Raw genomic sequence first — 15,997 nt, forward strand, 5'->3', positions numbered from 1 at the left:
GGGGGTTGAGATAAGAATACACAATTGTCATGCACTTACAGGGTGCCTGTTTTAAGACGCACCTAATATAGGAAACCACTGCACAATTGGGGATTATGCTTTTGTGAACAAAATATATCTGCTGCACCCATTACAACATTTGGTATCTTTTAATTTCTCTCGAATGTTTTGCATTCTTAATGTTTCCTGGCCGGCCTTCTTTGGTAATGCGTCACTAAAAAATTGTCCTTCATTTAGGTGTTGAATGAGGCAATGGGCTGGGACATACCAAAATCCTTAAAAATGGCAGTTGTTATTCCCAGATTAGCATTCAGCAGTTCTTAAAACTATGTAGAAAGATGTTTTTTAAAAATGTTCTTGTCATTGGCATTTTGATATGCACAGTATAAGCTTAAAATGGTGTTGTTATACCTCCAGTATCATTTCATGATTTCATACCTGAAACCCCAAGTTTAATCTCTAGGCCATGGAGGCATACAATGGCTGGGAATGAAAGGCACTTCTTAACACAGATAAACTACCAGGACTGGCTCCAGGGTCTGCCCACACCCCTGAGAATTTAATGCAAGGGTCATAACATGGAAATGGTAGAGATTCCCATCTCATAATAATATATACAAGGGCCTATGTGAAAAGGTGAAATCAGTCACGCTCTCTGAATTAACCCTGAATTAAGCCCCTGGGTCTTGACATGGAAATGGTTGAGATCCTCACCCCATAATCATACAGTTAATTTGCTGGTCAGGAATCAACAAATACACTTATGATGAATGCCCCAGTGGGGACTAAGAGCTCCTGAGTCTGGCCCCTATATATATACCCAGATGACCAATACAAGCCCTCTTGGCCTCTTGTTGTTGGAAATAATAAAGCTTTACATTGTGCTGAGGAAATCTGGGGATGGAATCATGTTGTTACTTTTTTCTCATTTTTCCATTTTGTAATATAAATCTAAATTTGTTGGAGCTAGAACAGAAACAATTTGTCCTGATAATGAGAAAAAATGGTTTATGATATCTTTTTCTTTAATGCCACGCTCTTTATGTATTGCGTGGTAACATACTCTGCCGTAGACCCAGCGAGTTTGACATGTGATAAAGTGTTTCAATAATTCTTCATCAATGGGAGTTTTTTATGACCAAACACAAAATCACGGAGATTAAGATGCTTGGAGTGATATGTGCTGGGTTTGCGTACATGACATCAGGTAATTTCGTTTTTCCTGTCTTTTATTTTTTCTTCTAATAAATATGTATAGGTTACCGGGGTGGTTACCGGGGTATAGTACAGTACCTGTCTCTAATGATGGGGTTACATGTTAGCTGTCTCTAATGATGCGGTTACATGTTACCTGTCTCTAATGATGCGGTTACATGTTAGCTGTCTCTAATGATGCGGTTACATGTTAGCTGTCTCTAATGATGCGGTTACATGTTAGCTGTCTCTAATGATGCGGTTACATGTTAGCTGTCTCTAATGATGCGGTTACATGTTAGCTGTCTCTAATGATGCGGTTACATGTTAGCTGTCTCTAATGATGCGGTTACATGTTAGCTGTCTCTAATGATGCGGTTACATGTTAGCTGTCTCTAATGATGCGGTTACATGTTAGCTGTCTCTAATGATGCGGTTACATGTTAGCTGTCTCTAATGATGCGGTTACATGTTAGCTGTCTCTAATGATGCGGTTACATGTTAGCTGTCTCTAATGATGCGGTTACATGTTAGCTGTCTCTAATGATGCGGTTACATGTTAGCTGTCTCTAATGATGCGGTTACATGTTAGCTGTCTCTAATGATGCGGTTACATGTTAGCTGTCTCTAATGATGCGGTTACATGTTAGCTGTCTCTAATGATGCGGTTACATGTTAGCTGTCTCTAATGATGCGGTTACATGTTAGCTGTCTCTAATGATGCGGTTACATGTTAGCTGTCTCTAATGATGCGGTTACATGTTAGCTGTCTCTAATGATGCGGTTACATGTTAGCTGTCTCTAATGATGCGGTTACATGTTAGCTGTCTCTAATGATGCGGTTACATGTTAGCTGTCTCTAATGATGCGGTTACATGTTAGCTGTCTCTAATGATGCGGTTACATGTTAGCTGTCTCTAATGATGCGGTTACATGTTAGCTGTCTCTAATGATGCGGTTACATGTTAGCTGTCTCTAATGATGCGGTTACATGTTAGCTGTCTCTAATGATGCGGTTACATGTTAGCTGTCTCTAATGATGCGGTTACATGTTAGCTGTCTCTAATGATGCGGTTACATGTTAGCTGTCTCTAATGATGCGGTTACATGTTAGCTGTCTCTAATGATGCGGTTACATGTTAGCTGTCTCTAATGATGCGGTTACATGTTAGCTGTCTCTAATGATGCGGTTACATGTTAGCTGTCTCTAATGATGCGGTTACATGTTAGCTGTCTCTAATGATGCGGTTACATGTTAGCTGTCTCTAATGATGCGGTTACATGTTAGCTGTCTCTAATGATGCGGTTACATGTTAGCTGTCTCTAATGATGCGGTTACATGTTAGCTGTCTCTAATGATGCGGTTACATGTTAGCTGTCTCTAATGATGCGGTTACATGTTAGCTGTCTCTAATGATGCGGTTACATGTTAGCTGTCTCTAATGATGCGGTTACATGTTAGCTGTCTCTAATGATGCGGTTACATGTTAGCTGTCTCTAATGATGCGGTTACATGTTAGCTGTCTCTAATGATGCGGTTACATGTTAGCTGTCTCTAATGATGCGGTTACATGTTAGCTGTCTCTAATGATGCGGTTACATGTTAGCTGTCTCTAATGATGCGGTTACATGTTAGCTGTCTCTAATGATGCGGTTACATGTTAGCTGTCTCTAATGATGCGGTTACATGTTAGCTGTCTCTAATGATGCGGTTACATGTTAGCTGTCTCTAATGATGCGGTTACATGTTAGCTGTCTCTAATGATGCGGTTACATGTTAGCTGTCTCTAATGATGCGGTTACATGTTAGCTGTCTCTAATGATGCGGTTACATGTTAGCTGTCTCTAATGATGCGGTTACATGTTAGCTGTCTCTAATGATGCGGTTACATGTTAGCTGTCTCTAATGATGCGGTTACATGTTAGCTGTCTCTAATGATGCGGTTACATGTTAGCTGTCTCTAATGATGCGGTTACATGTTAGCTGTCTCTAATGATGCGGTTACATGTTAGCTGTCTCTAATGATGCGGTTACATGTTAGCTGTCTCTAATGATGCGGTTACATGTTAGCTGTCTCTAATGATGCGGTTACATGTTAGCTGTCTCTAATGATGCGGTTACATGTTAGCTGTCTCTAATGATGCGGTTACATGTTAGCTGTCTCTAATGATGCGGTTACATGTTAGCTGTCTCTAATGATGCGGTTACATGTTAGCTGTCTCTAATGATGCGGTTACATGTTAGCTGTCTCTAATGATGCGGTTACATGTTAGCTGTCTCTAATGATGCGGTTACATGTTAGCTGTCTCTAATGATGCGGTTACATGTTAGCTGTCTCTAATGATGCGGTTACATGTTAGCTGTCTCTAATGATGCGGTTACATGTTAGCTGTCTCTAATGATGCGGTTACATGTTAGCTGTCTCTAATGATGCGGTTACATGTTAGCTGTCTCTAATGATGCGGTTACATGTTAGCTGTCTCTAATGATGCGGTTACATGTTAGCTGTCTCTAATGATGCGGTTACATGTTAGCTGTCTCTAATGATGCGGTTACATGTTAGCTGTCTCTAATGATGCGGTTACATGTTAGCTGTCTCTAATGATGCGGTTACATGTTAGCTGTCTCTAATGATGCGGTTACATGTTAGCTGTCTCTAATGATGCGGTTACATGTTAGCTGTCTCTAATGATGCGGTTACATGTTAGCTGTCTCTAATGATGCGGTTACATGTTAGCTGTCTCTAATGATGCGGTTACATGTTAGCTGTCTCTAATGATGCGGTTACATGTTAGCTGTCTCTAATGATGCGGTTACATGTTAGCTGTCTCTAATGATGCGGTTACATGTTAGCTGTCTCTAATGATGCGGTTACATGTTAGCTGTCTCTAATGATGCGGTTACATGTTAGCTGTCTCTAATGATGCGGTTACATGTTAGCTGTCTCTAATGATGCGGTTACATGTTAGCTGTCTCTAATGATGCGGTTACATGTTAGCTGTCTCTAATGATGCGGTTACATGTTAGCTGTCTCTAATGATGCGGTTACATGTTAGCTGTCTCTAATGATGCGGTTACATGTTAGCTGTCTCTAATGATGCGGTTACATGTTAGCTGTCTCTAATGATGCGGTTACATGTTAGCTGTCTCTAATGATGCGGTTACATGTTAGCTGTCTCTAATGATGCGGTTACATGTTAGCTGTCTCTAATGATGCGGTTACATGTTAGCTGTCTCTAATGATGCGGTTACATGTTAGCTGTCTCTAATGATGCGGTTACATGTTAGCTGTCTCTAATGATGCGGTTACATGTTAGCTGTCTCTAATGATGCGGTTACATGTTAGCTGTCTCTAATGATGCGGTTACATGTTAGCTGTCTCTAATGATGCGGTTACATGTTAGCTGTCTCTAATGATGCGGTTACATGTTACTTGTCTCTAATGATGCAGTTACATGTTACCTGTCTCTAATGATGCGGTTACATGTTACCTGTCTCTAATGATGCGGTTACATGTTACCTGTCTCTAATGATGCGGTTACATGTTACCTGTCTCTAATGATGCGGTTACATGTTACCTGTCTCTAATGATGCGGTTACATGTTACCTGTCTCTAATGATGCGGTTACATGTTACCTGTCTCTAATGATGCGGTTACATGTTACCTGTCTCTAATGATGCGGTTACATGTTACCTGTCTCTAATGATGCGGTTACATGTTACCTGTCTCTAATGATGCGGTTACATGTTACCTGTCTCTAATGATGCGGTTACATGTTACCTGTCTCTAATGATGCGGTTACATGTTACCTGTCTCTAATGATGCGGTTACATGTTACCTGTCTCTAATGATGCGGTTACATGTTACCTGTCTCTAATGATGCGGTTACATGTTACCTGTCTCTAATGATGCGGTTACATGTTACCTGTCTCTAATGATGCGGTTACATGTTACCTGTCTCTAATGATGCGGTTACATGTTACCTGTCTCTAATGATGCGGTTACATGTTACCTGTCTCTAATGATGCGGTTACATGTTACCTGTCTCTAATGATGCGGTTACATGTTACCTGTCTCTAATGATGCGGTTACATGTTACCTGTCTCTAATGATGCGGTTACATGTTACCTGTCTCTAATGATGCGGTTACATGTTACCTGTCTCTAATGATGCGGTTACATGTTACCTGTCTCTAATGATGCGGTTACATGTTACCTGTCTCTAATGATGCGGTTACATGTTAGCTGAGGCTATTTCTATATTAAACAACTTCTGTCAGCAAAATTTAAAGTTCCTCTCATAAGGGCCCTGTATCAGAGATGCGGGTTATCACATCGTCTGTCCATCCATCTTTCCGTCCATCCATCTTTCTGTCCATCCATCTTTCTGTTCATCCACACTTTCTTTTCCAGAAATTATCTCATAGTTTAAAACACTAATCTTTCTGAAATTACACATGGTGATAAACTGTTATATGTAGATGTGAAATAGGGGTTTAAAATATTTCTAATGTCAAGGTCAAGGTCACTGTTACTAAAAAAAAGATCATATAGGTTACGGTTCTTACCTAGGAATCCAAAAGATTAATCTTATTTAAATTTAACATTGAGATATACTTCGGGTATGTAGATATGCAATAGGGACTTAAAAAGTTCCTAAGGTCAAGGTCACTGTTACTAAAAATAGACCATGTGGGTTGTGGTCAGGTACTTGGCAGAGCCCTTGCTGACCTGTCAGACTGTTTTTGTTACAATTGGCTTCCTCCATTTAACATGGTGTCAACATATGATGAAGTGGGGAAAAGAAATGTTACCCGGTGACAACTGATCAGTCAATTTTGCAATACAGTAAATATGTTGTCTCAAGAGAAATTGTGAATATAGCCTGTTGTTCTCAGTTCAAACCATCAGTGGACATGGCCAAACAGACAGTTAATTGGCTTTACCTCACGAATTGAGCTTGAAGAACATGTTAATTTTCTCCAAAGTCGTCATTTTTGGAACAAATTTCTATTTCAATGGTCTTTGTAAAGGCTACAGCAGTAAATTTTCTTCAAAAATACTTAGTTATCCACGACAATTGAAATTTTACTGTAGTGAGAGGTATACAAAATGTTACATCATCACATCAAAGGTATCTCTTTTGGTATTGTCTAATCACAACGATACCTTCTATTTACTGTGCACAGATTTTCATTTCGAGTTCAGATGAAATGCGAAAATGTCACTTTAAGCATGTACAGGTAATATGTAACTGATAATATCACATGAATTAACAGGACTCCATGTAAGATCGCATGATATTAACAGGATTCCACATAATATCACATGATATAAAACAAACTCAAATACATATATTAATGGTTATAAACCAATTTAGAGCATTACATCCATATGTCATACAATTATACTGAAAAAAACCCAGACTTGAAATTATTGTTTTTGATGGTTTAAAAAAGTAAAAAAAAAACCAAAAAAACTTGAGAATTATTAGACATATGTTTGATTATAATTATTATTAAAATGTAACTTTATGTAGCAGATTGTAGAAAAATGTAGCCAGATAATTGCAGACCGAAGAGCTGAAAACGTTGAATTATACAAGAGCTGATATCTGGGAGTATTAAAAGTGCCCTGATGAGGTTCATTGAGTCAGTGTCTAATTGTCAAACAAATGGGTGATAATTACAATCAGTAGCTACAGCAGGGGATACTTAAACCACAGTTAATTCATACAGAATATAAAACTTCCTAGTTCTAAGTGTTAAATATCTGAAATGAAATATGTATCTGCCCCCAAAAAGGAAAATGTGAAATCAGTAACACACTACCTCAGACAATTTTACCTTTTGATTTTTAATACAGAATTAGACTTCCAAATGATTACACTACTTCATGAAAAAACCTGAAAATTTGAATCGTAGGGAAATTATGTAACATATTAAGCATTACAAATCGAGGCCTAAATTATGGGATGGGAATAAGTCTTCCTGATTACTGCACGGAATGTGACACAAATATTATATTGTCAACAGTGGAGTGTCTGATTCTAACAAAAACAGACATTTTTACCCGGGGATTTATATCGGTCAATAGTTACCTCTCATCATTATACCTGGGCAGTGTGATCTAGTTACTTCGTTAGTGTCCTATACTAACAGGAAATTACATCATTTACCGGACAAATTAGTAATGAATCATGTTACTGGTAACCGTAACATCATCTATGAACGCTCACAGCCATGTGTTCAATAGCAGTTACTAATGAGCTAGAACAGGCTAGGTAAATTTGTCAAGGTAAACCAGGTACTAAAGAGTAGGAAGTGGCCAGGGCCAGGTACTAAAGAGTTTGAGTACGAGGCGGCCAGGACCTGGTACTAAAGAGTAGGAAGAGGCCAGGGCCAGGTACTAAAGTGTAGGAAGAGGCCAGGGCTGTGTAATAAAGAGTAGGAAGAGGCCAGGGCCAGGTACTAAAGAGTAGGAGGAGGCCAGGGCCAGGTCCTAAAGAGTTTGAGTAGGAAGAGGCCAGGCCAGGGACTAAAGAGTAGGAAAAGGCCAGGGCCAGGTACTAAAGAGTAGAAAGACTCTAGGAAAAGGCCAGGGCCAGGTAACAAAGAGTAGGAAGAGGCCAGGGCCAGGTTCTAAAGAGTTTGAGTAGGAAGAGGCCAGGCCAGGGACTAAAGAGTAGGAAAAGGCCAGGGCCAGGGACTAAAGAGTAGGAAGAGGCCAGGGCCCGGTACTAAAGAGTAGGAAGACTCTAGGAAAAGGCCAGGGGCAGGTAATAAAGAGTAGGAAGAGGCCAGGGCCAGGGACTAAAGAGTAGGAAGAGGCCAGGGCCAGGTACTAAAGAGTTTGAGTAGGAAGAGGCCAGGCCAGGTACTAAAGAGTAGGAAAAGGCCAGGGCCAGGTACTAAAGAGTAGGAAGAGGCCAGGGCCAGGTACTAAAGAGTAGGAAGACTCTAGGAAAAGGCCAGGGCCAGGTAATAAAGAGTAGGAAGAGGCCAGGGCCAGGTACTAAAGAGTAGGAAGAGGCAAGGGCCAGGTATTAAGAGTTTGAGTAGGAAGAGGCCAGGCCAGGTATTAAGAGTTTGAGTAAGAAGAGGCCAGGCCAGGTATTAAGAGTTTGAGTAGGAAGAGGCAAGGGCCACGTACTAAATAGTTTGAGTAGGAAGAGGCCAGGCCAGGTATTAGGAGTTTGAGTAGGAAGAGGCCAGGCCAGGTATTAGGAGTTTGAGTAGGAAGAGGCCAGGGTCAGGTAATAAAGAGTAGGAAGAGGCCAGGGCCAAGTAATAAAGAGTAGGATTAGAGAGGGGATGATTAGGTTAGTTTATACCATGCTGGATAAGACAAGGGATGATTAGGTTAGTTTATACCACGCTGGATTAGAGAGGGGATGATTAGGTTAGTTTATACCATGCTGGATAAGACAAGGGATGATTAGGTTAGTTTATACCATGCTGGACTAGAGAGGGGATGATCAGGTTAGTTTATACCATGCTGGATTAGACAAGGGATGATTTAGATAGTTTATACCATGCTGGACTAGAAAGGGGATGATAAGGTTAGTTTATACCATGCTGGACTAAAGAGGGGATGATTAGGTTAGTTTATGCCATGCTGGACTAGAGAGGGGATGATTAGGTTAGTTTATACCATGCTGGACTAGAGAGGGGATGATTTAGACAGGTTTTACCATGCTGGACTAGAGAGGGGATGATTTAGACAGGTTATACCATGCTGGACTAGAGAGGGGATGATTTAGACAGGTTATACCATGCTGGACTAGAGAGGGGATGATTTAGACAGGGTATACCATGCTGGACTAGAGAGGGGATGATTTAGACAGGTTATACCATGCTGGACTAGAGAGGGGATGATTTAGACAGGTTATACCATGCTGGAACACTAAGCAGTTTTACTGTAGGTAACCTAATATGATCCGACGCCTAGTCTTTGTCGTGTCCCTTTGCACATTGTTTAATATTGATCCTTAATTTGTTTATTTGAGGGTTCGGGTGTTTAATATTGATCCTTAATTTTGTTTATTTCAGGGTTCGGGTGTTTAAAATTGATCCTTAATTTTGTTTATTTGAGGGTTCGGGTGTTTAATATTGATCCTTAATTTTGTTTATTTCAGGGTTCGGGTGTTTAAAATTGATCCTTAATTTTGTTTATTTGAGGGTTCGGGTGTTTAATATTGATCCTTAATTTTGTTTATTTCAGGGTTCGGGTGTTTAAAATTGATCCTTAATTTTGTTTATTTGAGGGTTCGGGTGTTTAATATTGATCCTTAATTTTGTTTATTTCAGGGTTCGGGTGTTTAATATTGATCCTTAATTTTGTTTATTTGAGGGTTCGGGTGTTTAATATTGATCCTTAATTTTGTTTATTTCAGGGTTCGGGTGTTTAATATTGATCCTTAATTTATTTTATTTCAGGGTTCGGGTGTTTAATATTGATACTTAATTTATTTTGTTTCAGGGTTCGGGTGTTTAATATTGATCCTTAATTTATTTTATTTCAGGGTTCGGGTGTTTAATATTGATCCTTAATTTATTTTATTTCAGGGTTCGGGTGGCTTAGAAGCATTCCTGTTAGCTGTATACAATCTGGTAAGTATCTTTGTCTCATTTATCTTAATCAATAACAATTACTTATCACATATACCTCCATTGGTTCAACTTAAAACATCTTCTCTTTCACTTTGACATCATTAACTTTGGATGAGGTTCATTTTCTAACCTGGAATCTTAATCTCAAAGTTCTTGTATAAAATCTATTCATATCAAAGATCCTGAGTCACAGACATATTGAATAAAGTTTCCTTAATTCTAAGGAAAGTTTACACAGTGCTATAGAGAACAAAAATAGCATATTGTATATATGGACTTTTTCTGTAGCATTTGAATGGAAAGAAATTTTGTAGATAAATTTACTTGAATTAATAAGACCCTATAATTTTTTTTATGAAAGATTTATGGACAGATCTGGTTTATAGATCTATAGTCAGACCTGTTTTATAGATTTATAGTCAGACTTGTTTTATAGATCTATAGTCAGACCTGATTTATAGATTTATAGTCAGACTTGTTTTATAGATTTATAGTCAAACCTGATTTATAGATTTATAGTCAGACCTGTTTTATAGATTCATAGTCAGACCCGTTTTAAAGATTTATAGTCAGACCTGATTTATAGATTCATAGTCAGACCTGTTTTATAGATTTATAGTCTGACCTGTTTTATAGATTTATAGTCAGACTTGTTTTATAGATTTATAGTCAGACCTGATTTATAGATTTATAGTCAGACCTGTTTTATAGATTTATAGTCAGACCTGTTTTATAGATTCATAGTCAGATCTGTGGTGGTGTCCCCCTACAGCCTGGGTATAAGATATATTACTGTGGTGGTGTCCCCCCTACAGTCTGGGTATAAGATATATTACTGTGGTGGTGTCCCCCCTACAGCCTAGGTATAAGATATATAACTTTGGTGGTTTCCCCCTACAGCCTGGGTATAAGATATATTACTGTGGTGGTGTCCCCCTACAGCCTGGATATAAGATATATTACTGTGGTGATGTCCCCCTACAGCCTGGGTATAAGATATATTACTGTGATGGTGTCCCCCTACAGCCTGGGTATAAGATATATTACTGTGGTGGTGTCCCCCCTACAGCCTGGGTATAAGATATATTACTGTGGTGGTGTCCCCCCTACAGCCTGGGTATAAGATATATTACTGTGGTGGTGTCCCCCCTACAGCCTGGGTATAAGATATATTACTGTGGTGGTGTCCCCCCTACAGCCTGGGTATAAGATATATTACTGTGGTGGTGTCCCCCCTACAGCCTGGGTATAAGATATATTACTGTGGTGGTGTCCCCCCTACAGCCTGGGTATAAGATATATTACTGTGGTGGTGTCCCCCCTACAGCCTGGGTATAAGATATATTACTGTGGTGGTGTCCCCCCTACAGCCTGGGTATAAGATATATTACTGTGGTGGTGTCCCCCCTACAGCCTGGGTATAAGATATATTACTGTGGTGGTGTCCCCCCTACAGCCTGGGTATAAGATATATTACTGTGGTGGTGTCCCCCCTACAGCCTGGGTATAAGATATATTACTGTGGTGGTGTCCCCCCTACAGCCTGGGTATAAGATATATTACTGTGGTGGTGTCCCCCCTACAGCCTGGGTATAAGATATATTACTGTGGTGGTGTCCCCCCTACAGCCTGGGTATAAGATATATTACTGTGGTGGTGTCCCCCCTACAGCCTGGGTATAAGATATATTACTGTGGTGGTGTCCCCCCTACAGCCTGGGTATAAGATATATTACTGTGGTGGTGTCCCCCCTACAGCCTGGGTATAAGATATATTACTGTGGTGGTGTCCCCCCTACAGCCTGGGTATAAGATATATTACTGTGGTGGTGTCCCCCCTACAGCCTGGGTATAAGATATATTACTGTGGTGGTGTCCCCCCTACAGCCTGGGTATAAGATATATTACTGTGGTGGTGTCCCCCCTACAGCCTGGGTATAAGATATATTACTGTGGTGGTGTCCCCCCTACAGCCTGGGTATAAGATATATTACTGTGGTGGTGTCCCCCCTACAGCCTGGGTATAAGATATATTACTGTGGTGGTGTCCCCCCTACAGCCTGGGTATAAGATATATTACTGTGGTGGTGTCCCCCCTACAGCCTGGGTATAAGATATATTACTGTGGTGGTGTCCCCCCTACAGCCTGGGTATAAGATATATTACTGTGGTGGTGTCCCCCCTACAGCCTGGGTATAAGATATATTACTGTGGTGGTGTCCCCCCTACAGCCTGGGTATAAGATATATTACTGTGGTGGTGTCCCCCCTACAGCCTGGGTATAAGATATATTACTGTGGTGGTGTCCCCCCTACAGCCTGGGTATAAGATATATTACTGTGGTGGTGTCCCCCCTACAGCCTGGGTATAAGATATATTACTGTGGTGGTGTCCCCCCTACAGCCTGGGTATAAGATATATTACTGTGGTGGTGTCCCCCCTACAGCCTGGGTATAAGATATATTACTGTGGTGGTGTCCCCCCTACAGCCTGGGTATAAGATATATTACTGTGGTGGTGTCCCCCCTACAGCCTGGGTATAAGATATATTACTGTGGTGGTGTCCCCCCTACAGCCTGGGTATAAGATATATTACTGTGGTGGTGTCCCCCCTACAGCCTGGGTATAAGATATATTACTGTGGTGGTGTCCCCCCTACAGCCTGGGTATAAGATATATTACTGTGGTGGTGTCCCCCCTACAGCCTGGGTATAAGATATATTACTGTGGTGGTGTCCCCCCTACAGCCTGGGTATAAGATATATTACTGTGGTGGTGTCCCCCCTACAGCCTGGGTATAAGATATATTACTGTGGTGGTGTCCCCCTACAGCCTGGGTATAAGATATATTACTGTGGTTGTGTCCCCCCTACAACCTGGGTATAAGATATATAACTGTGGTGGTGTCCCCCTACAGTCTGGGGATAAGATATATTACTGTGGTGGTGTCCCCCCTCCAGTCTGGGGGTAAGATATATTACTGTGGGGGTGTCCCCCTACAGCCTGGGTATAAGATATATTTCTGTGGTGGTGTCCCCCCTACAGCCTGGGAATAAGATATATTACTGTGGAGGTGTCCCCCTACAGCCTGGGGATAAGATATATTACTGTGGGGGTGTCCCCCTACAGCCTGGGTATAAGATATATTGCTGTGGTGGTGTCCCCCTACACTCTGGGTTTAAGATATATTACTGTGGTGGTGTCCCCGCTACAGTCTGGGTGTAAGATATATTACTGTGGGGGTGTCCCCCTACAGCCTGGGTATAAGATATATTACTGTGGTGGTGTCCCCCCTACAGCCTGGGTATAAGATGTATTACTGTGGTGGTGTCTCCCCTACAGCCTGGGTATAAGATTTATTACTGTGGTGGTGTCCCCCTACAGCCTGGGTATAAGATATATTGCTGTGGTGGTGTCCCCCTACAGTCTGGGTTTAAGATATATTACTGTGGTGGTGTCCCCCCTACAGTCTGGGTGTAAGATATATTACTGTGGTGGTGTCCCCCTACAGCCTGGGTATAAGATATATAACTGTGGTGGTGTCCCCCCTACAGCCTGGGCATGATATATTACTGTGGTGGTGTCTCCCCTACAGTCTGGGTATAAGATATATAACTGTGGTGGTGTCCCCCCTACAGTCTGGGGGTAAGATATATTACTGTGGGGGTGTCCCCCTACAGCCTGGGTTTAAGATATATTACTGTGGTGGTGTCCCCCTACAGTCTGGGTATAAGATATATGCCTGTGGAGGTCTCACTGTAGACAGTATGTATTGATTGCAGGGTTAATTTACATCTGCAGTAAGCTCCAGATTCGTGAAGCCACCTGTCTTACAGCTACTGCTAATTAATTAATTAACACTAAGGCATCAAGTACAAGCTGGATATATCAGTGTGCCAGGCCCATACAATCCCTGAATCTGTTTCTATAACGAGGCTGTAATGGGCTAAACATGGAAACAGTCTGTTTATAACAGAGATGGTGTTTAATGGTGTTGATAAATTGTTTTGATGTGACAGAGTGTTTGATACAGACAGGACAGTTTGACAGGATTATGCATTTTTTTCAGCTTATTTCTAAAGTGCTTACCATTGTTTGATGTTTGTTGCGAAGCTGAAAGCTTGGCTCTTCAAAGTATCGTTAGCTTAACAAATTCATAACACACATTTTAGATCGATACTTTTTTCAGCATTTCCTTTTATTACAAATATTTTTGTTTCCATTGTTCAAAGATGATATCAATGAAATTGGTAAACATACAAGTTTGACTCTTTGTTGTCAATAGTTTTAAAACAAACTTAATGAAAACATGTCTTCTGGTCATCGAGATAACCTGACATTTTGATCAAGGTGTTAGAAAGTGCTCAAACGTTGAAACAGAATATTTTAATATATCATAGCTTTATATTATGTTGATAAGTAAGGCTACAAAACAGTTCATTGATGTTTAATGAAATATTAAGTTTTTTTTATGTTGATGTTAGTTAAGATACCCTTATTTTCCACATAAAATATTGAAATGTATGACAGCTTTGTGAGTGGGGAGGACGAGACAACAGAGTATTGGGGCCTTGAGCGCTTTGTTTTACTGAGGCAAGACAGATGAGGATAGATCATGAAAAAACATCCTCTTTATCACACGTGAAATCAGATTTGTCAGTGATTAAGTATAAAAAATGTTTATCATTGTTTAAAACATCTGGTCTGGTTAGCAGATGGGGCTGTAAAGTCAGGTTGAGATTCTCATTCAGAGTTCACAGAAGCCATATTCTGTACTATGACCTGGATATTAATTCGAATGTGGTTGTTATATTTTTGTTTATTTGCGGCTTGGAGTGAATGAGCTAAAATTGAACACACTAATTTTTCCTCTTCAGATTGATTTGTTACGCTTCACGCTTCAGATTGATATGTTACGCTTCACGCTTCAGATTGATTTGTTACGCTTCATGCTTCAGATTGATATGTTACGCTTCACACTTTAGATTGATTTGTTACGCTTCACGCTTCAGATTGATTTGTTACGCTTCACACTTCAGATTGATTTGTTATGCTTCACGCTTCAGATTAATTTGTTACTCTTCACACTTCAGATTGATTTGTTACGCTTTATGCTTCAGATTGATATGTTACGCTTCACGCTTCAGATTGATTTGTTACGCTTCACACTTCAGATTGATTTGTTACTCTTCACGCATCAGATTGATTTGTTACACTTCACACTTCAGATTGATTTGTTACGCTTCACGCTTCAGATTGATTTGTTACGCTTCACACTTCAGATTGATTTGTTACTCTTCACACTTCAGATTGATTTGTTACTCTTCACACTTCAGATTGATTTGTTACTCTTCACGCTTCAGATTGATTTGTTACGCTTCACGCTTCAGATTGATTTGTTACACTTCACGCTTCAGATTGATTTGTTACACTTCACACTTCAGATTGATTTGTTACGCTTCACACTTCAGATTGATTTGTTACGCTTCACGCTTCAGATTAATTTGTTACTCTTCACACTTCAGATTGATTTGTTACGCTTCACACTTCAGATTGATTTGTTACGCTTCACGCATCAGATTGATTTGTTACACTTCACGCATCAGATTGATTTGTTACTCTTCACACTTCAGATTGATTTGTTACGCTTCACGCTTCAGATTGATTTGTTACACTTCACGCTTCAGTTGCTAACGTCTGTAGGCAACATTTTTCATGTAAGCAACTTGGCATTGCTTATTATTTGGGCAGAAATTTATATATATATATATATATATATATATATATAGAATAAAAATAAAAATCATTCAGATCGTCCGCTAGGCCTTCTAGGGCTTCTTCAGGCGGATTCCATGGGTATGTATATATATATATATAACACTTTGAGGTCATATTATGAACACGTCAGTAAAGATGTTTTCATCTGACTGTATCATAACTTTTCAGAGTTTCCATATCTTTCATTGTATTCCTTGCATTAAAAATACCAATGTAAAAGTAAAGAACCCAATTGTTCGCAAATAATGCCAAATTGCGCAAAAATATCTCAAAGTTTGGTGTTCAAGGTGTACGTGTGAAGTGATTACGTTCAGTAGTGGCCTCATGTTCAAGGTGTACATGTGAAATGATTACGTTCAGTAGTGGCCTCCGTTCAAGGTGTACGTGTGAAATGATTACGTTCAGTAGTGGCC

General features: G+C 40.1%; 1 protein-coding gene across 1 annotated transcript in view; it reads left to right on the plus strand.

Annotated features, from left to right (window-relative positions):
* LOC110442222 (hyccin-like) overlaps positions 1-15,997 on the plus strand; it is a 112,622-nt gene that overhangs the window by 29,275 nt on the left and 67,350 nt on the right. Inside the window, exon 5 of the mRNA XM_021485714.1 lies at positions 9,763-9,807. Within this exon, the coding sequence (XP_021341389.1) occupies positions 9,763-9,807 (45 nt within the window). The remainder of the gene's footprint in view (positions 1-9,762; positions 9,808-15,997) is intronic.

This window comes from Mizuhopecten yessoensis, unplaced genomic scaffold (assembly GCF_002113885.1).
Source record: "Mizuhopecten yessoensis strain PY_sf001 unplaced genomic scaffold, ASM211388v2 scaffold716231, whole genome shotgun sequence".
NCBI classification, from domain to species: domain Eukaryota; kingdom Metazoa; phylum Mollusca; class Bivalvia; order Pectinida; family Pectinidae; genus Mizuhopecten; species Mizuhopecten yessoensis.